Here is a 21,232-nt window from a genome sequence, read left to right as displayed (position 1 = left end):
ATTTTTAAGTCAAATTTTAACAAAACTTTTAATATCTTTACAGTATATAAGTTAATTATGTCAACATTCATCTCCAGTAATGATATGGCGCAAAAAAATACAAAAATAAAACAAAATTTCAAAATGGGTGTGGATCCGCCCTTTTTCATTTAATTTGTCTAGAATACTTTTAATGCCATAAGTCGAACAAAAATTTACCCATCCAATGTGAAATTTGGTAAGAGCATTACATCTATGATGATAACTGTTTTCTGTGAAAATGGGCGAAATCGGTTCAAGCCACGCCCAGTTTTTATATACAGTCGACCGTCTGTCCTTCCGCTCGGCCATTAACACGAACAAAACTTGAGAGAAAATCGATATATCTTTACTAAACTTAGTTCACGTACTTATCTGAACTCACTTTACCTTGGTAATAAAAATGGATGTAATCCGACTATGACCACGCCCACTTTTCGATATCAAAAATTTCGAAAAATGATAAAAATGCCATAATTCTATACCAGATACGAAAAACGGGATGAAAAATGGTGATTGGATTGTTTTTTTGACGCAAAATTTTACTTCCGAAAAAACTTTGTAAAATGGGTGCGACACCTACCATATTAAGTAGAAGAAAATGAAAAAGTTCTGCAGGTCGAAACCGAAAGCCCCTGGAATCTTGGCAGGAATACTGTTCGTGGTATTACGTATACAAATAAATTAGCGGTACCCGACAGATGATGTTCTGGGTCACCCTGGTCCACATTTTGGTCGATATCTCGAAAACGCCTTCACATATACAACTGCCACCAGTCCGTTTTAAAATACTTATTAACACCTTTCATTTGATACCCATGTCATACAAACACACTCCAGGGTTACCCTAGGTTCATTTTCCTACATGGTTATTTTCCCTTATTTTGTCTCCAAAGCTCTCAGCTGAGTATGTAATGTTCGGTCACACCCGAACTTTGCCTTCCTTACTTGTTTTTATATGGTTCTTTTGACGACCTACTTTTCTTAGACATATACTTGATTTTGTGTTTACCTCTGCATTTGCGGTAGGTCAGGGATTAGGGTTTTGTATTTATTTATTTTGCCCTGTGTTGGATTGTATATCTTAAAGAAATTTGTTTGAATTCCATATCCTTCCATATCCAGGATAACACATTAGGGTGATAGAAAAGATTAAGACTGAATTTAGCCGCCAATGTAACAGAGATGGTGTAGTTGTTGCCGGGCGGTCGTCGCCAATGACCGTGCCCAGTGGGTACTTTCCAAAGAAAACTAAATTGTGTCCTGAAATTAAATATAACAGAAAATCTATTTATAAAATTCAATTCATTTAATTAATTTAATTTTAATTTAACTAATTAATTATATCTGCCCATCTACATACATATACCCATGTAAGGGGATACAAGTTTTCTTTTGGCTTGCTTGGGAGATATGCCCGTCAGGCATGCGTGGGAAAAAAGTGTATATTCTCTTACCTCTTTTAAAATCTATTTGTTGAAAACTGCTTCCAGGTCTTTAGACGTATCGCGGAAATTTTCGACGCGCACAACTTTTTCAAAATTCGAGCTAATTATTAAGTCTTTCACTTGCGATTAAAAGCGCGCACTTCACTTTTGGTTATTACCACTTTCACTTGATTTTACTTGCACTGTTGAAACAAGACTTTGGCCCGTTGACTCATTTTCCCCTTCTTATACCCACCGCCGTGGCCAGGAACCTTACCCTGAAACGGAAAATTTTTACCATTACATGCCAAACTTTCTTTTCGGCTTTCCCGTATTTTTCATCTATACGTTCATAAAATCATGCACTCATACATTCACCCGCTTACCGCTCCACCTAACCAACACCTACCCAGATACATTTGGTTCATTCCTTGACCGTTCACACTGATGCATTCACGCGCTAATAGCCTTGTACAAATACACATCCACATACATACCAGAACAAAACAAACACATAGGTGCATGCCATTCGTCAATGCTGCTAGGCTGTTAGCAACACGGTGACTGCTGATAACAAAATGATGCCAATGCGCAACATTTTACTTCCGGAGCAACATTGTGTTCGTTATAAACACAATGTTGTCATTACGCGAAGTTGTTAGTTAGTGGCAACATTGTGGCTGACACACGCACCTAGACACAACACACAGATACACGCTACCATTTCATTCAAGCCAGTATGGAGTCAGGCTGTCGTTACATAATCGGTCCAAGCAGCCCAGCTTGGTTATCGCCTTCTCACATTAGCTCACCAGCTATCCAGAGGATACTTGGCCGCAAGCGGCCGGAAGTTGTGAGCTCGTTGAGCCGCAGGCAAAAGAATCAACCTGGCCATTACCGGGTGAGTGGCGATCAGAAGCCTTCCTCACACACGTGGACTTCTACAAACGGCTCTATCAATTGAAAGGCGAGATTTGCACATAATCAACCCAGCAGGAAAAGCGTTGACCTAATCGCGGGGCTATAAATTGTGGAAGATCATGCGTGACCAACGCAACCTTACAACTTTACACCTTATAATAACCAAGTTACTCCCATCATTAAAAAGAGGGGACTGTGGATTCACGAAGGGTATTCTGACTAGACACTACTTTCTGGCGCCACATGCCTTTAAATTAAGCTTGATTAGTGATAGTTTGGGTTTAAAAAAGTAACGAACATGTTTTGTGCTCGATCCCTGCGCTTGCCAGGTTAAGACTCCAGCTATAAGGACTGATACAGCTGTCAGATCTAAAAGCGGCAAGTGGCATTGGTCTTAAAAAGCTTCTAGTTTCTACCAAGAGGACGCATTTATTATATAAGATAGGTTCTGCTTTTTTGATAAGTTTTCTCAGATTGGTCGTTAAACAAACCACTGGTAAGACTACGGACTTATTCAATATATGCGAGGTCATCACAGACCGGCAGTTCGACCTAATCTAGCCTAGGATCGCTTTTTTGAAATTAAGTAAAACCATTTAAGCTTATATTACATTAACAATAAAGATATTTTATGCTTATAGATTAGAGATGACGCTCACAACATATCACCCCGTGGCGATACGAGAAAATAAGAAAACGAAAACAGAGGGATACCAGTAATGATTGAAAAGCAATGTACTCTCAGACAGTATAAGGAAATTGATATAACGTAGAGCAAAAGTAATAACACCAACCAATTACGAAGAAGAACACCATTAAAAACAAATATTATAGAAATATTATGTATGTATATAATGATATACATGTGTATGTGTACAAAGCAAATCACCAAAACTTAAAAAAAGATATGAGCTATCTCAAACTTAATCAATAAAATCATCAAATATATGACTTGTGCCATTACCAGTGAAATCACCGTTACAACTAAACGAATCATCACTATCTCCCACAAACCACAACGTTGCTATAAAACAATATGTTGGGTGATATAATTTTGCCATCAATCGCCACTTGGAGTACAGCACAACTGTTTTATACTGACTTGGTTGTTGACATGCCTGTAGTCCAGAGTGGCGCTACTAAACTGAATGCACCTCCATTGCAAACTTACAACACTTACAACGACAAACCGTATAGTAATGCCACATCAATGTTATCCGATGTCAATGAAACGAGCGCATATCACATTATTTTGAATGGTACAAGTGGCAACATCAGCAACAGCGACATTTTGTTAGGCATCGGCGATGTTGCCGAAAACGATCGTTTCATTATATTCAATGGCAGCACTGGTGAACAGAATGGCAGCAACAGATTTAGGGATGTATTTGATGACCAGCAGCGGATACTGGATGAATTTGTTGGTAACGCTAATGGAACGGGGACAAGAGATCCAGCGGTGGCGTTGGCGAAAATGGTTGCTATGTCCATTGTGTTGGGGTTGCTCATCTTCATAACAATAATTGGTGAGTACAAGATAAGATAGTGTACGTACATTGGAGTTTGTAAAAATTTTAACTAGTAGTTTCAGCCTGACACCATCAGTGTAGTAATATTGCTGAGGACCTTGGAAAATTGCGTTTTGCTCAAAATAGATTTTTTAATAAACTGATTTAGAAATTTAAATTGTTTGTTAGATATACATACATATGTATGTATGTCATTATTCAATTATACCCAGTTGGAAGGAAAACTATTACAAGCTAACTTCAAGTTGGTTAGAAAGAAAAATATGCTAAGGGTGGTTATTTGTGCGTTCCTTTTCAGGTAACTACTAGTTAACTCATTTTACCGAAAAATAGGTAAGGCTCCTACCAATTGTTAAACCTGACTGTTATAATGAAAACCATTGCTATCTGTGGTACATCTCATCGAACTTAAAACCAACTTAAGATGCGCAAAATAATATCTGGGCATTAGGTTAGGTTAGGCTAGAGAGGCCACCGGTGCGAGCACCAGTGTACTTAGGCCCAAAAAGGTCCAATTATCATACCACGTGGCACTGTCCCCTACTCAAACCAAGAGGTCGATACAGCAAACTTCAGGAGTTTCTTAGGTTCCAACTTAGCTAGATCACAAAGATCACCAAAGAAGGGAGATGCCAGAGATTTCTTCCTCTTGTGCCAAAGCGCGGGACAATCGCACAGAAAATGTTTGAATGTTTCTATCTCCTCTTCTTCTTTGCAGCTTCTGCAGTAATCATTATAGGGAGCACTTAGCCGTTATGCGTGCCTCCCGATTGCTATATGGCCGGTTATAAGTCCGACCACCAGGGATATGCCCCCCTACAAAGAAGAAGGAGACTTTTAATGCGTCTGACCCCCCATTCAGGCCACACGAGCTTATAGTGGTAGCAGGATTCAAGATTTCCCCATATCACACCCGCTTCCTTAAGCAAAATCCCTTTCAAAATGAGCTTACAGGTAGCGAGCGTCATGCTCAATCATTTCCAGGAGGACGAAAGCGGAACGGATGTGCCCCCTCTTGCAAGTTCATCAGCCATCTCATTGCCCGTTATATCCGAGTGTTCAGGCTCCCACATCAGACTGAGGGAAGTTTGCTCAGCTATCTCGATAACAGATTTGCGGCACTCCTCTACTATCCTGGACATACATATGACCGATCCAAGTACTTTTAGTGCAGCCTGGCTGTCAGAGTAAATACAAATTTGGATATAGCCGTGGGCAGCCTTCCCCCCAGCAGCCTCATTTATAGCAGCCACCTCCGCCTAAAAGACGCAACAATGATCGGGTAGACATATACATATACACTAAATAATAATTTGTATTTAATACTACTGGTTATCGATTTCACATTAAATACTTTTTCTATTTAAAAAAAAACACTTAAAAATAAGTAAAAACTCTAAGTTCGGGTGAAACCGAACATTACATATCCAGCTGTACACTTCAAATGCTGTTGTTGTTTGTTTTGTGTGCTTAATAGCGTTACAAGGCTGCGCAATAATACATACACATATGGTTCTATTCTGGACTAATTTTTCTTCGAGTTATGGCTCCCGAAACATAGAAAATTGCTTAGTCATAAAACGGGCCGTGCCACGCCCATTTTTTTAAATTTGAATTTTTTCTTATTAATGTTTATAAATCCACTTGGGAAATGAAATTCCATTGATATAAAGCTCTGTTTTGAATAGATATAACTTATTTTATTCGTCCATAACCCTTTTAAAAATCTTTTATATAAAAGTGGGCGTGGTCCTTAGCCGATTTTATTGATTTTTCTTCAAAGAATGTTATACATATAAAAAGTAGGCGTGGTTATCATCCGATTTCGCTCATTTTCAATATCAATCTATTCTAGGTCCAGATAAGTTAGTGTACCAAATTTAGTTAAGATATATAAATATTTACTCAATTTATCGTGTTAACGGACAGACGGGCGGACGGACGGACATGGCTCAATCACATTTTTTTCGATACTGATGATTTTGATATATGGAAGCCTATATCTATCTCGATTCCTTTATACCTGTGCAACCAATTATTATCCAATCAAAGTTATAATAACATGTGTACAATTACAACTGGGTATAATAAAAAGGCAATAATAATTTTATGTATTTAAACATAATACCGAGTGTTGATAATGGGCGCTTTCAACGAACACAACTTTTATTGATACTTTACAAAGATGCTTCCGCCAGTTGAGTGATAGAAATTTCGTTTTATTAACGACGAGTTGAGCCAACCGGCAAATGAAGTATTTATAATTTTATTAAAATACTAGAAGACCCGGCAGACGTTGTTCTGCCCTAAATTTGGCCTATCTGCATACATTTTAATAAGCTTTTTCCGTCTGACTCGGCCCTCCCCCTCTTCACTTTTTCCTATTTCTTTTATTCACTCCTCCCTCCGTCTTTTTCGCTTCATCTATCTCCATCTTCGTCTCATTCTATCTCTTTCTTAATCTCCTTCTTCTTCTCTCTTTTCTCTTCTCGCAATTCCTTCTCATTCTCCTGCATCCCTTATTGCCTGTCCCAGAGGGTGATATGTATTTTATTCCAGTCCCAGTCCCAGTCCCACTCCGAGTCAGTTTAATATATATAGATTTTTATTCTTCACACTTCACTATAATATTAAAACGAAATGCAGATATTCGTTGCTTTTGAAATTCGGCTTAAAAATTGCACATAGAACAACTAAAGTCTCTCGTGAATTAAAAAAAATGTCTTAGTACTTCAAATCGCAGGCCCCCTCAGAAACCCCGGGCCCCCCTCTCGCCGGCCCTGGTGATGTGCTATATATATATATGTATGTAAAGTTAAATAAGCAAATATATCCATACCAACTGAAAAGAGGTGCACCACTGCGTATACACAACATTTTAATATTACGTATAAACAAATACAAAAAATTTGCAATAAAATAATATTGCGACTATAAACTGAGATATAACCTATCCTATATTTCAAGTTAGATGAAACTACACACGGGGTAAAAAACAAATTCAAATCGGTTCAGTAGTTTAAAAGTCCATTGGCCTCAAACCTGTGACACGTGTTTTTTACATATTAAGATTTTAATAATATTGAGGGGAACATTTTTATTGAATGTCAAAGAACTGCCAAACATCGGGATAAACATGTTGAGTGAATTTACCGAAAACAATGTATGCTCATTAATTTAACGTAAAATTTCCAACATTGTGGAATCAAAAATACTCAACTATGCATTCAAAAAGTTACAACTCAACGATTGACGAACAGTTGCCAGTTGCTCCGTCATACAATACCGATGCCTATAATTAACAAGCAATATTGAGTAATGTACCAAGAAGGTGTGAATTTCAATTGACCCTGCCATTTAGAAGCAAAAGCAGGTGAGGCGTCCTGAGTAGGGAGAGGTAGCTGAAAGAAAACTTGACCTCACTTGGTGCGCCCATTTGTCATTAGGGATAGTTGGCGTGACTTTTTACTAAACGGCGAAAATCGATTAGGAGGCTAAGCGCCAATTAAGGATGATGATGATGTTAAGTAGAGCAGTTTTATTGATACGTTTTTGACTACTCAGCACTTTTTGAATAACGAATGACCAAATAAATTCTGATATATATTTCCATCCCTCTTCACTAACTTAGTGCTCCAATTTTGTTTGAGGAAAAAATCGAAGCTGAGGTGGATGCTTTGAGAGGTCGTATACAAGAGTTGCAATTAAATCGCCCAGCTGTTTCAGCAAGCAATCCAAAGTAAAAACACCATCCCTTGATGGTTCTGTTGCTTTCCTGGCCTTTAAGCTACAGTTTGAGAAGACCGCCGCAGTGAACAACTGCAATGCTGAATATAAAGTTGCTGCTCTATTCGTAACATTGAAGGGGCCAGCAGCCGAAATTCTACAGACGATTCCCGATGGAGAGCGGAACAGCTATGAAGCATTGATGGCCGCTGTCGAGAGACGTTATAGAAGCGAGCATAGAAAACAGATATACCAAATTGAGTGCAAAACCGTTACCAAAAAGCAAATGAGACATTACAGGAGTTTGCTTCGGATGTTGAAAGGTTGGCTCATCTTGCAATTGCGGACGCACCCGTGGAACACACTGAAAGGGTAAAGATTCAGAGCATTATAAATGGCATACGGTACCTAGAAACAAAGCGAGCTACATACGCAAACCCAAAGCCAACATTCGCAGAAACGATTTCGCAAGCTCTGATTCAGGAAACAGCGTCGCTTCTGTGTAAGCCAGTTTTCAAAGCACGCCGTGTGGAAGTAGAAAGGTCAGTGTGGGTAGACGCAATATTGGAGGCACTGAAAGGATCGCAAAAGCGGTGTGAGAGAGTTATCAGATGCTTCAAATGCGAGAAGCCCGGTCACATTACACGTCATTGCGATCTTGATCCTAGTGGTTGCAACAGCATGAGTGGTCTTAATAACAAAGATGACAGGGATGAGCAAGATCGAGTAAGATGTAGAGATCGAGAGCTAGATCCAGCTATTGAATGCTCTGTGATATCTGTGTTGTAAATTAGTAGAAAATCGAGCAGTCTTACCATCAGAGGGAATGTGGATGGTAAAGAACGTGTACTGACTGTAGATACGGGCGCATCTCATTCCTTGATTCGATCTGATTTGGTCTACAGGAGAGTAAAGTCATTACCTGGAGCAAGGTTTCGTACGGTCACTGGCGAGTATAACCAAGTTCAGGGAGAAGTGATATGTAAAGTCTTGATTGGAAAGGTCACGGTTCTACACAAATTCGTTGTGGCAAAGATCGTTGAAGAAGTCATATTGGGAGTGGACTTCTTGGTTGAAGGGTGATGCGTTATGAGAACCAGGATATACCACTTAACTTCAAATTGGAGAAAGGGTTCAGTAGTAATCGAGTAATGGTGGAGAAGACTCGACAAAGGCCACGAAAGTCGAAAGGAAAGGTTGATGGATCGAATGGGCCAAATAAAGAGAAATTAAAAGTACTTGCGAGAAAAATACCGGCATCGACAAACCCTAATGGACGCACTAAAACGACTGAAAGAATTTTTCAGAAAGAACGCAAGGGTGGTTTCAAGCCAGCGCGCACTACTGTTGTGAAACGTCCAGACGATAATGATGATGCAAAGTCAATCCGTCAAGTGCAAGCTCTGCGAAGAAGTTCATTGGCCAAACAACAGAGTGCGAGGGGAAGATCAAGAATAATGAGTAGTAAGATGAAACGCAGGTACAATGAGAACAAAAATTCGGAAGATTTCTTGGAAGGAGATTTGGTACTGTTATACAACCCTCACCGGCGAAAAGGTGTTCCATCCAAGATTCGGTGCAGTTGGGAAGGCCCGTACAAAGTTGTGAAGAAGACCAGTGATACCATCTACCGCATACAAAACACTGGGAAACCACGGAGTAGAAAAGTGGTACATCTGGAAATGGTAGCGGCCTTTAGATCGGGATATTTGTCTGATTGGGACGATCAGACTTAGGTGGAGGGCAGTGTTTCGAATATTAACAAAACTAAGGAGTGCTGCTATCTCTAAGCCGATGCTAAGCAGTGTCGTGAATTCACATCAATAATTCAATCATTATGTACTTACATAAACGAAACAATAATTGCGTCTATACATATGTACCATGTACGTATACGAGCAGCGGAGAATCAATGCGCAAACACATGCATACATCTGAGATACTCCTGAAAGTATGCAATGAGAGAAGCTATAAAATCGTGCAATTGTAGTTACAGCTGAGAAGTTTGAGAGTTGCTGGCAACTGGTAGATTCGGGAAGCGCCTAGAAGATGCCAACGTTGAAATCAGAGAGTATAAAAGGCAGCAAATGTAGAGGCGCTGGAATTCAGTTTGAGCTGAGCTATGAAGCAGTTTCGATAAAGACGCTATCTAGCGAGCCATAGCAGTATTATTTTGAAAGTAGAGTTTCATTTGAGCTATCAATCAGTTTGGTTGTTAAGCCAGCTAGTTGCGAAGTATAAGCGTTATAGTGAAGTACTTTAATAAAGGCCATTTTTCCATTATTCAATATTGGAGTTATTTATTCAACAGTTTAGTGATTCGAACTTAGCAGAAGGGCAAATAAGAGGATTTGCAAATAAATTCGTTACAATATTATATACGTGTATACCGATGGTTCCAAATTAACGGAATAGTTCAGCTCTGCAATTTACCATGTCGGTCAAGAAATAAGCAGATCTCTGAGGCTGCCAGATTACTCCACCGTATTTAAGGCGGAAATCAAAGCCGTGAAGGAAGCAGCAGAAGTTCTGAAGGAAGCTTGTTTAAGCTGCTGTCGCGTCAATATAAATATTGATAGACAGGCGGTGCTTAAAGCAATCGTCTCACAGAGTCCTTCATCAAGAAGTTTTCTGGAATGCAAAGAAGCATTGAAAAATATTCCCTCAGGTCGAATCATATATCTGTCCTGGGTTTCCTGTAGTTAAGGGATGGAAAGCAACGAAAAGTCCGATGATTTGGCAAAGGAGGGTGCAGCACTCGCCGAGTCAATGGTAGATGTTGCAATTCGTTTGGGAGGAAAAAAAGAAGACAATAGTTTCATATGATCTATCAATCAGAAAAGCTGTGCGCAGAAGACAGGGGCTGCAAAATTTCAAGATCATGTGCAAATCCTACTGTGTGAGACTTATAAAATGGCTCGCATCTCTGAAGAGAGAAGACGTAAGGCTCACCATGGACACACTAACTGGGCATTGCCTTCTGGCGTCACGTGTTTATAGGTTAGGCCCCTTCAGTACCAGCAGATGTAGGAAGTGTGAGCTGCAGGAAGAAATGGATGACCACATTCTCGTAATCTGCCGCACACATTCCTCCTCTCAATACATCTACGGCTGCTGTAGTAATAGTATAAGATTCGATACCCATACAAACGGCGTGTGAACATTTCAAAAAGTAATCATTGAGATCTTTTACCAATGCGTGACAATTTCAGGGTCGAAAGAGAGTAAATGTGTCCTATATCCTTCAAAGGTCAAACAAACCTTTGTAACTCGTATATAGAAAGCGGTGATCATCTGCAGTACGATGTTCCAGCATTAAAAGATACACCAAGCTACTTGGGTGTCTCCTGATCAAAGAACACGAAACGAAATCGTTCATGTTGTGATTGCACTCTCGCATGAGAGCACTTTACGAGGTCCAAATATCGACTCAGACGACAACCTTGTGGCAGCCAAGATACGTACACGCCTCTGTGCGGCAAAGAAAGTGCGCGCGGTGACACAAGAAAATTTTTCCGTCGTAAAGCTGCTCATAAAACAGATAGCTGGTGATTACTCTACTCTGCTCCCACACCTGCTGTGGGTGCATATTTCTCTCTCACTACGTACCGCCGCTGCTGCCATCACAAGAAGGAAGGGATATATCTTTTTAGAAGAAAAAAAGGTGGGGAAGAAGGGCGTGAGTATGATGAACTGCAGGTGCTGACTAAAAGGAATAACGCTCAAAAGTTCGACCAAAAAATCCGGCGTATGACGGAAAGATTCCAGCAGAAATGGCGTACAGAGTGTGCTTTAGTTGTGGAGGGAATACTTTTCCTCATTGCGAGTTAGCGGGGGAGAAGACGTTGATGGAAAACACGTTCCGACACCCAATTATGACGAAGTGAGAACGGCAATATCCTTGTTAAAAATCACAAGCCTGGTAATAAGCCGCCGAGCCATTGAAAAACTTGGGCGGAGAGTTGGTAAAGAGCATGCGTCTACTCCTATGCAAAATATGATGAGCGCATTCCTCCGGATTGGAACTTTAGTGTGAGCTCTGCCCAATCCACAAAAAAGGCAGTCTCGCAAACTGCGCCAATCACAACGGAACTACACTGCTTAAAACGTCTTTTAAGGTTCTATCTAGCATACTGTGAGATAGACTGTAGCCCATAATAAACATACTTATTGGACCTTATCAGTGAGGCTTCAAACCTGGTTAGTCTACTCTCTACCAGATCTTCACGATACGCCAGATTCCTGAGAAGACTTACGATAAGTCAATCGAAACTCACCACCTTTTTGTCCATTTCAAAGGAAAAGACGAAATACTTGCTGTTCTGCATTCGCATTTCGGCAGCCAGTTGACCTGAATAAATTCGAGACTGAAGGATTTCTTCTATTTAGGAACCAACATTAACGGAAAAAACAATGTCAGCTTAGAAATCAAACGGAGAAGAGCTCTTGCCAACAAGTGCTTCTTTGAACTGAGTGGGCAATTGAAAATTAAAGTGGTCCATCCACGAATGAAAATGACGCTATATTAGTCGCATAGCTGTCCTGATGTATGGCTGAGAATAATGGACGGTGCCTAGAGAGCTCTTGGAGTGTTCGAGATAAAAGCTCTCTCAAAGCTTTATGATCTTGTCCGGTATGCCGACGGCGATTATCGGGCGAGTTATAATGATGATCCGTGTGAACTTAACTCATATATAACTATAGTGCAGCGAAGAAAACACCAAAAGCTTCGCTGGCTAGGTCCTGTTATGCGAATGGACGAAGACGCACCAGCCAAGAAAGTATTTTAGTTGACACCGCAGTTTAGAGGCAGAGGAAGGAAAAAACGTCCACTGAGTTGGGAGTGGGAGTGGCAGTTGTAGGAAGACTTGACATCCTTTGGTTCAACGGCCGAAATCGCTTAGGCGGTTAAGTGTTCGTTCTCGCACGGAATTCGAATGAGTCCATAGGTATATCTACCTAAACATCTTCCGTAAAGATGTGGTATCCCGTAACCCTCCCAACTACCTCATCAGCTCTACAGTTGCCTTCAATATCCTTAGATCCAGGTACCCATGTAAGGCCGATATTGAAGTTTTGGGTCAGCTCATAAAGAGATTTGCAGCATTCGATAATCGAATTTGTGGTGTCGAAAAATTAGTTGTTGTGAAAAAAACACAACACCTACCTTCCCGGCAAGATTAGAGTCCTCGGAAAATTTGTTTATGGCATCCTGAATAGCTTGTTGCAAATTTGTTGTTTTCGTATGCAAATGCAGTGATAATGTTTCAGGAAGTGGAGGCAAGAGCACTGCTAATAAAGCCCTCCGAATTTCTTTGGAGTTTCTGTACCTTTTAGCATGACGTGACTCGCAAGCTCTTTAAAGTCATACTGATTGTCTCGGAAGACACAATAATATAGGCATCGGCTCGTTCCAAGAACGCCACCAGGGTCTAATTATTTTTTGCATCCAAATCGGTCAAAGTGCCGTTTTGTTTAACGCGCTGTGTTATGAATAATTGAAATAAAACATATATTTACTTAATCTCCCGTTTTATTAACCTTTGTTTACTTGTGGTATTATGTTAAGTGTTATGTTAAGGTTAAACTCTCATCAACGAAACGAAAACGAAAGTCCGCTGAAGTCAAACCAGTATAATGTCATATTTTATGTGTACATATGTAAGTGACGGGTATAAAAGTGTCATTAGCATATATTTCATTCTGTGTAGGCAGTGGTATATGTATGTATTTAAATATTTTTTTTACATTATATATTTATAAATATATAAATATACAATATTTTTATAAATAATGTGCGTATGTATGTATCTATCGACGTGTGGCTATAAATGAGGATATGTAGGTGAAAAGACGTTGACAGGAAATCGTTTGGGGGATTATAAATACATACATACATATACTGTCGTACGGTATACGTATTTGCAATACATGAATAACAATACCAACAACTGCATATCACAATTAATGATATTACAATCAAAATATGTAATTTTGGTATCGATAATTTTCTTTCGATAACAGTCATATTACCATAATAACTTTTTTTAAATTCATAACTTTACAACACTTAATAAAAAAAGGAAAGATATTTTAAATATGACTGTTAAGTTTCCATTAAGGTAAGTATATCGCCATAGATGTTACCCAGCGTTATGTAAACCATCGCCGATATGTCTTGTGAAGCATTTCTTGTAATGCGTTAGGATTGTGTTGTTGTCGTAGCGATAAGGACACTCTCCGAAGGCCTTTGGGAGTGTTATCGATGTTGATGGTCCTTTACCGGATGGAGATCCGGTACGTTCTGGTACCAAGCAAGACCATCTCGGGCACGATTGATTCATGAGCAGTTCGGGGTCGCCAGACGCTCGGCTTTTAATGAAGCAGGTTTCGCCACGGATATGTGAGGTTGACAATTGGGTTGGAGAAGCTATATTTTGCGCTGGCAACACGTTCAAAGGGTTGCGCTACACAAACCCTTTAAATCTATTTGGTGTTTTAGTCGCCTTTTACGACAGGCATACCGCGGGTATATTCTAACCCCCTAACCCGCTGCGTAAGGATATTTTCATTCCACGGTTGGTGCAAATAAAAATAAAATATCTTTGATAAAAAAAACCATTGCTCACCCATTGATCACCATTCAACTACTTCAAACTCCATTATACCTTTGTTTGTTCTTCCTTTCCCTTCATTTCCTTTTACTTTATTTTAAGATATTTTTTTTATCCCTTTTAACTTTATTGCGTTTTTATTTTATCTTATTTTATTTTATTTTGTTTTATTTTATTTTATTTTATTATATTTTATTTTATTTTAATTTATTTTATTTTATTGTATTTTATTTAATTTTGTTTTTATTTGATTGTCAACAAACATCGAAAAATTACCGTAACCCATTTTAAAAAATCTCGTCTGTTTTTGTAAACACATTGAATATCAGCAATGAAAATTACACTTTCCTCATATCTGCTAATTTTTGCTCTACACATACTTTCAACAAAATAACTATGTATATTAGACTCGGTCGATTTATTAACCGTTATCATCGATTTTTCGATAGGATTTGGGCTCAGGAAAAAAAGTTCCATTACGCATACCCAAAAAAATAATTTTCGAGCCTGCGAAATTTTTTCGTTGTTTTTTTTTATTTTTAAGGTTTTTTTCATGACCTGCTAAAAAAATGTTCATGTATACCCTGTCCGACCCAAAAATTTCCGCTAAAAAAGTTGTCAATAAAAGTTTTTTGAAAAAAAAAAAAATATTTTTAATATTAATATACATACTTTTCGTCAGTATTTGCTCTGATACGATTTTCTTTTTTTTTTACGATTTGCCGAGATCAAGTCTGAGTACTCAATTTGTTTACATGAGGTCTGCTGCTTTTCTCAACACAAAAACATTATATTATGCAAAGCAAATACACATATCGTCCATTGTGTCAACAGATTCTTAAAGTTTTAATACGTGTTTGGTATTTGTGGGTGGTGTAATTTTTAAGTTGATAATTTTTCTTTATATTTAACTGTATCGAAATGATTTTATAGGCTCGCTCTAGTTCTTGAGAAAACCTTTCGATACATTTACAGTTTTTTATACCTTAGATTTATAGTTTGGCTTTAATAGTACAATAAAGTATTTGTGACTTTGTTGATATTATCAACCATTTATTTCATTTTAGTAACGAAAAATATATGTATGATTCTTAACAAAAAACTATTTGATGTTCCAGTGAGTAATCCATTAAGTTTAATACATTTTGGGTTATCAGATTTCACAACTGTTATAAATACTCAAGCTTTTAAGATAATATATGATAGAAGTCGGTATCTATACATCCTTTATTGCACAATATATATGGTCAATACGTCAACAATGTTCGTGTGTGTAAGCTCATGTCTTATGTGGTATGCGGCGTGTAACCACATCCTGTATGATGTTGGGTATTTTTGACTTTAGTTTAACAAAAAGTCATTAAGTGCACCAAAGGAACACATGGTAATATGTATAAGAATGCTTCCAGAGCATGAGTGTAAACGAGCAAACAGTTTATATTTGACTTTCACTTTTTGTATGTATAAAATTGTTACGAATATTAGCAAAACTAAGGGGTGCTGCTATCTCTAAGCCGATGCTAAGCAGTGACGTGAATTCACATCAATAATTCAATCATTATATATCTACATAAACGAAACAATAATTGCGTCTACACATATGTACCATGTACGTATACGAGCAGCGGAGAGTCAATGCACAAACACATGCATATATCTGAGATACTCCTGAAAGTATACAATGAGAGAAGCTATAAAATCGTGCAATTGTAGTTACAGCTGAGAAGTTTGAGAGCTGATGGCTACTAGTAGATTCTGGAAGCGCCTAGAAGATGCCAACGTTGAAATCAGAAAGTATAAAAGGCAGCAAATGTAGAGGCGCTGGAATTCAGTTTGAGTTGAGCTATCAAGCAGTTATTGATTAAGCACGCAATCTGGCGGGCAATAGTAGAGTTTCATTTGAACTGTCAATCAGTTTGGTTGTTAAGCAAGCTAGTTGCAAAGTATAAGTGTTATTGTGAAGTACTTTAATAAAGGCCATTTTTCCATTATACAATATTGGAGTTATTTATTCAACAGTTTAGTGATACGAACTTAGCAAAAGGGCAAATAAGAGGATTTGCAAGTAAAATCGTTACAATATGACTGTACATGCATTAGGGTGATTTGACTATTATTTTGATTGCGCTGCTTTTATACCTTTCATTGGCTCGTTATTTTCTACCAGGGTCTAGAATTTTCGCGAACATCCTTCCCAAATAGTTGCTTATTTCTTTCTCTTTTCTGTATCTCATATTGGTTTTGTCTATATTCATCTATATCTGTAGTTTATATAATGTTATATTGCTGTGCACATGTATTCATAGTTGTTTCCTCTCTTATCGGCTTACATTGTTGTTGTCGTTGAGCGGCATTTATTTACTAGCAGCATAGTTTCGTATCCAAATTGCTTATATCTTAGCCGCAGTATGTATATATAACAGGTTCCCTATCCCATGCATAATATATGATTCATATTAGAAATTTTCTACCGTGTCCGATACGCTCGTGTATCATATATGAGCAACCTTAGATATACCTTTTACTATGGAAATTACTTAAAAGTGGTGAGCTATTTCTGTTTTTGTATGAGACGTGGCTGTATAGACTTTGTAAATTGTAGACTTAAAAAAAAAAACTAAAAAAAATTAGGTGATTTTCAAATAGTTCCTAAAACTTCGTCAAATTTTTTTTTATTGTTTTTGTATATTTTTTTACTATTATCTTTAAAAATTTTATACCTTCAATATTTGTACAAACGTAATACGGATCTTGAAAAAAATTGTTGAACGTGGGTCACTTCACGGATATTGTTATATGGGACAAGGAACCTGATAACTATTCGTCACATTTTCCACTTTTTTTTTAAATAAGTTATGCTATAAAACAATTTGTTTTTATAAAATAGTAATAGAGAGAACATGTAATTTTTTCAGAAAATCAGACTGTATAGAAACCCTAACCTGAAGTTTTTTTGTGGAGTATTTCTTAAGCGTATTTTATATATTCAAAGCCGTTACGAATTTAATTTTTATATATGTATGTTATGTTTTTTCATTATAATATGATTTCCCAAAAACAATTGTACAAGTAAATAAAATACGCATAATAATTTCAATGTAATTTTTAACATCAAACATAAAGTCTTTCAATTTTCACTCAGTTCCCATCATTACATTTTTATGAAAATCAAGCCAGGCCTAATGTTTTTGAATTTTTTTTTTTAAGCCTACACGATTTGTTTTAATATTGTATGTGAACAATGCCGGTCGGGCAACTTTTTTAAAAAATAAAATAAAAAACAATTTAGAACGGGACTGTCTTCGGCTGTGCCGAAGACTTCATACCTTTCATGAATTTAGCTGAGCAATAATCTTGTCCCATTCAAAAAAAAAAAAAAAAAAAATTCGTATATCCGAATAATCGGCTGTATAAGATATGTAATGTAGAACAGATATACACACATACTTAAGCAACATTTTCGAAAAATAAAAAATAGATCGGTACTTTGTGTTACGATGCAAAGCTTAATGTGTTTTCGAGTCCGCATTGGATAGCTATGACCACGAATGATTTATCTGAACAATATTAACGTAGTTTATATGCAAATCGTCATCCTGATCAATTCGGTATACTTATTGGTGGACCCATCCTTTCTCCTTAAAGGACTTAGATTTTGAGATTCGTAACAATCTTAGTATAATATTTTATTTTCATGAAAGGTATAATTATCATTATCTCATAATTTGTAGGTTTGTTGTTTTTAAATAAAGCTCGTAAAATCAGCAAATCAGGTTTTTTTTTTTTCTTGAATGACCAGACCCTTTATCGTGTTATGTGATCCGTGATCGAATTCAATTATTTAAATAGCAATAGCACTGAAATAGTGATTGGGAATGAGGTAATACGTGAAAAATAAGTAACAAGTACTTATAAGATACGCAATGTATTATCACAGGTGATCGTATAACACGATATCAGCCCAGTTATTCATTAAAATTGGTCGCATTATCGTTAATTTAACTAAGTTTTTTGTCTAGAGGAAAAAACTAATGATCATATTAACAGAAGAAAAACTGTTGACTTAAACTTATAAAATTCTTATGATCCCTAAACATCGCCTACATAGCGAGGCCAAAAAGCTCAATATTAAAAAGCATAACGAAATGCTGAACATACAGCTTTTGCTTAATTGTTACAAACCTGGACACCCTAGCAAACAACTGCTTGTTCTAGCCCCGCCTCCAAAAGGCTTAGAGGACATCGCCATAAGCACTACGATCAGATCCTGCATATGCCAACACACCCGTTCGATCCAAGCAAGCACAATCCACACAGAATCGGTAAACGCCTTTGCAGGACGCACCTGGTGAATCCCGTTATCAATATACAATATCTTTTCTTGCAGATGAAGAAAGCACACTACCAAGGGAGACACGGGTCGCTCTGGCTAAACTTCGTTCATAATGTAACGAATTTACTACAATTCCCCGTATTTGCAATCTTCTGCTAACGTTCGTATCGCTAAATTGTTGAATAAAATATTGAGTTATGGAAAAATGGCCTTTATTAAAGTACTTCACAATAACACTTATACTTTGCAACGAATAGCTTGCTTAATAACCAAACTGATTAATAGCTCAAATGAAACTGATCTATTACCCGACAGATAGCGTGCTTAACTGAAACTGCTTTTAGCGCCTCTACCGCTGATGATTTTATACTCTGTGATTTCCTCGTGGCATCTTCTAAGCGCTTCCAGAATTTACTTACTTATAAATTTCTCAGCTACCACTACAGATGTATAATTTTTATAGCTTCTATCATACCCCATGCGCTTGTATGTGTGAGCGACACTTCCACAATCACAATTGCATACCTTTAGGAGCATTTTAGATAAGATATCTGCATGTGCTTGTGCGTTACTCTCAGCTGCGTGTACCTACATATGTGTAGACATAATGATTGGTTCGTTTATGTAGATACATAATGATTGATCTATGGATGTGCATACAAGGCGCTGCTTAGCATCGGCTTAGAGATGGCAGCACCCCTTAGTTTTGCTAATATTCGTAACACTGCCCTCCACTTAAGTCTGATCGTCCCGATCAGAAAAATCTCTCGATCTAAACGCTTCTACTTCTTGGTTTCCCAATTGTTTGTATGCGGTAAATGGTGTCACTGATCTTCTTCACAACTTTTTACGGGCCTTCTCAACTGCACCGAACGTTGGATAGAACACCTTTCCGCCGGTGAGGGTTGTATAACAGTACAAAATCTCCCGCCAAGAAACCTTTCGAATTATTGTTTTCATCGTACCTGTGTTTCATCGTACCACTCAATACCCTGGTTCGTTCCTTCACACTCTGTTGTTTGGACAATGAACTACTTCATACAGCTTGCGCTGGACGGATTTGCTTTGCATAATCAGTATCGTTCCAACGCTTCACAACAGTAGTGTTCCCTGGCTTGAAACCACCCTTGCATTCTTTCTGCGAAATTCTTTCCTTCGTTTTAGTACGTCCGTTATGGCTTTTTAGTGCCAGTGTTTCTCTCACAGGTACCTTTGGTTTTGATTTGTTTGGCCCATTCGTTCCACCAACCCTTGCCCGATCTGCTGCCTTTGACTTTTGCGGTTTTTGTCGGATCTCTTTCACCAACACTCGATCACTGCTGAACCCTTCTTCCAAACTGAAGTTAAGTGGCACATCCTGGTTCTCATAGCGCATAATCCTTCTTGGCATATCGACCCTGATGTCATGGTCAACTAAGAAGTCTACTGCCGATATGACTTCATCAACGATCTCCGCCACGACGAATTTGTGTAGAACCATGACCTTCCCAATTAGGACTTCACATATCACTTCTCCCTGGACTTGGTTATACTCGCCTCTGACCGTACGCAACCTTGCTCCAGGTAACGGTTTTACTCTCCTGCTGACTAAATCAGATCGAATCAAGGAAGGAGATGCGCCCGTATCTACAGATAGTACACGCTCCTTGCCATCCACATTCCCTCTGACGGTAAGACTGCTTGATTTCCTTCCAATTGGTGACACAGATATCACAGGCCATTCAATAGCTGGAGCTAGCTCTCGATTTTTACATCTGGCATGCTCTTGCTCATCTCCTCCAGCTTTGCGTTTACGGCCACCCAAGTTGGAACTACCAGGACCAAGATCGCAATGATGTGCAATGTGACCGGGCTTCCCGCACTTGAAGCATTTGATAACTCTTTTACTCAGCCTTTGCGATCCTTTCAGCGCCTCCAATATTGCGTCTACACGGCGTGCTTTGAAAACTGGCTTACACAGAAGCGACGCTCTTTCCTGAACCAGAGCATGTTATACTGTTACTGCGAATGTTAGTTTTGGATTCGCATATGTAGCCCGGTTCGTTTCCACATCTCGTATGCCATTTATGAAACTCTGTATTTTTACCCTCTCAGTGTATTCCACGGATGCGTCCGCATTTGCAAGATGAGCCAATCTTTCAACATCCGAGGCAAACTCCTGCAAAGTCTCATTCGCTCTTTGGTGACGATTTTGCAACTCAATTAGGAATATCTGTTTTCTATGCTCGCTTCCATAACGTCGTTCTACAGCAGCCATCAATGCTTCCGCTCTCCTTCGGGAATCGTCTGTAGGATTTGAGCTGCTGGCCCCTTCAATGCTACGAACAGAGCTGCAACTTTATCTTCAGCATTCCAGTTGTTCACTGCTGCGGTCATCTCAAACTGTAGCTTAAAGACCTGGAAAGGAACAGAACGTCAAAGGATGGGGATTTTACCTTCAGCGTAAACTTTGACGTTATTGGATGGTTCAATTGTAACTCCTGAATACGATCTTTTGAAGCATCTATCTAGCCTCCATTTTATCTTGTCGACCACTGAACCCTTCCTGAAACTGCGTTAGTTTCTCTTCCATACGCGATTCTAGTTGTGCAGAGATCTGCGATGATACCTGTGCTGAAATTTGTGTCAACATTTCTGATATACGTGCCTCTTGTGCTTGAATTT

At 38.4% G+C, this 21,232-nt stretch overlaps 1 protein-coding gene across 3 annotated transcripts in view; it reads left to right on the top strand.

Moving 5' to 3' along the window:
- Positions 1 to 21,232, top strand: part of 5-HT1B (5-hydroxytryptamine (serotonin) receptor 1B) — a 163,667-nt gene that overhangs the window by 22,938 nt on the left and 119,497 nt on the right. For 2 of the 3 annotated variants that reach the window (XM_067773900.1, XM_067773898.1), the window contains exon 2: positions 3,008 to 3,892. In XM_067773900.1, the coding sequence (XP_067630001.1) occupies positions 3,403 to 3,892 (490 nt within the window). In that variant the 5' untranslated portion in view covers positions 3,008 to 3,402. The remainder of the gene's footprint in view (positions 1 to 3,007; positions 3,893 to 21,232) is intronic. The other variant, XM_067773899.1, reaches the window with a different exon arrangement.

Source organism: Eurosta solidaginis, chromosome 3 (genome assembly GCF_040869045.1).
Source record: "Eurosta solidaginis isolate ZX-2024a chromosome 3, ASM4086904v1, whole genome shotgun sequence".
Taxonomy (NCBI): Eukaryota; Metazoa; Arthropoda; class Insecta; order Diptera; family Tephritidae; genus Eurosta; species Eurosta solidaginis.
The sequence above is the reverse complement of the archived record's forward strand: the minus strand, read 5'-3'. Positions and strand labels throughout refer to the sequence as shown.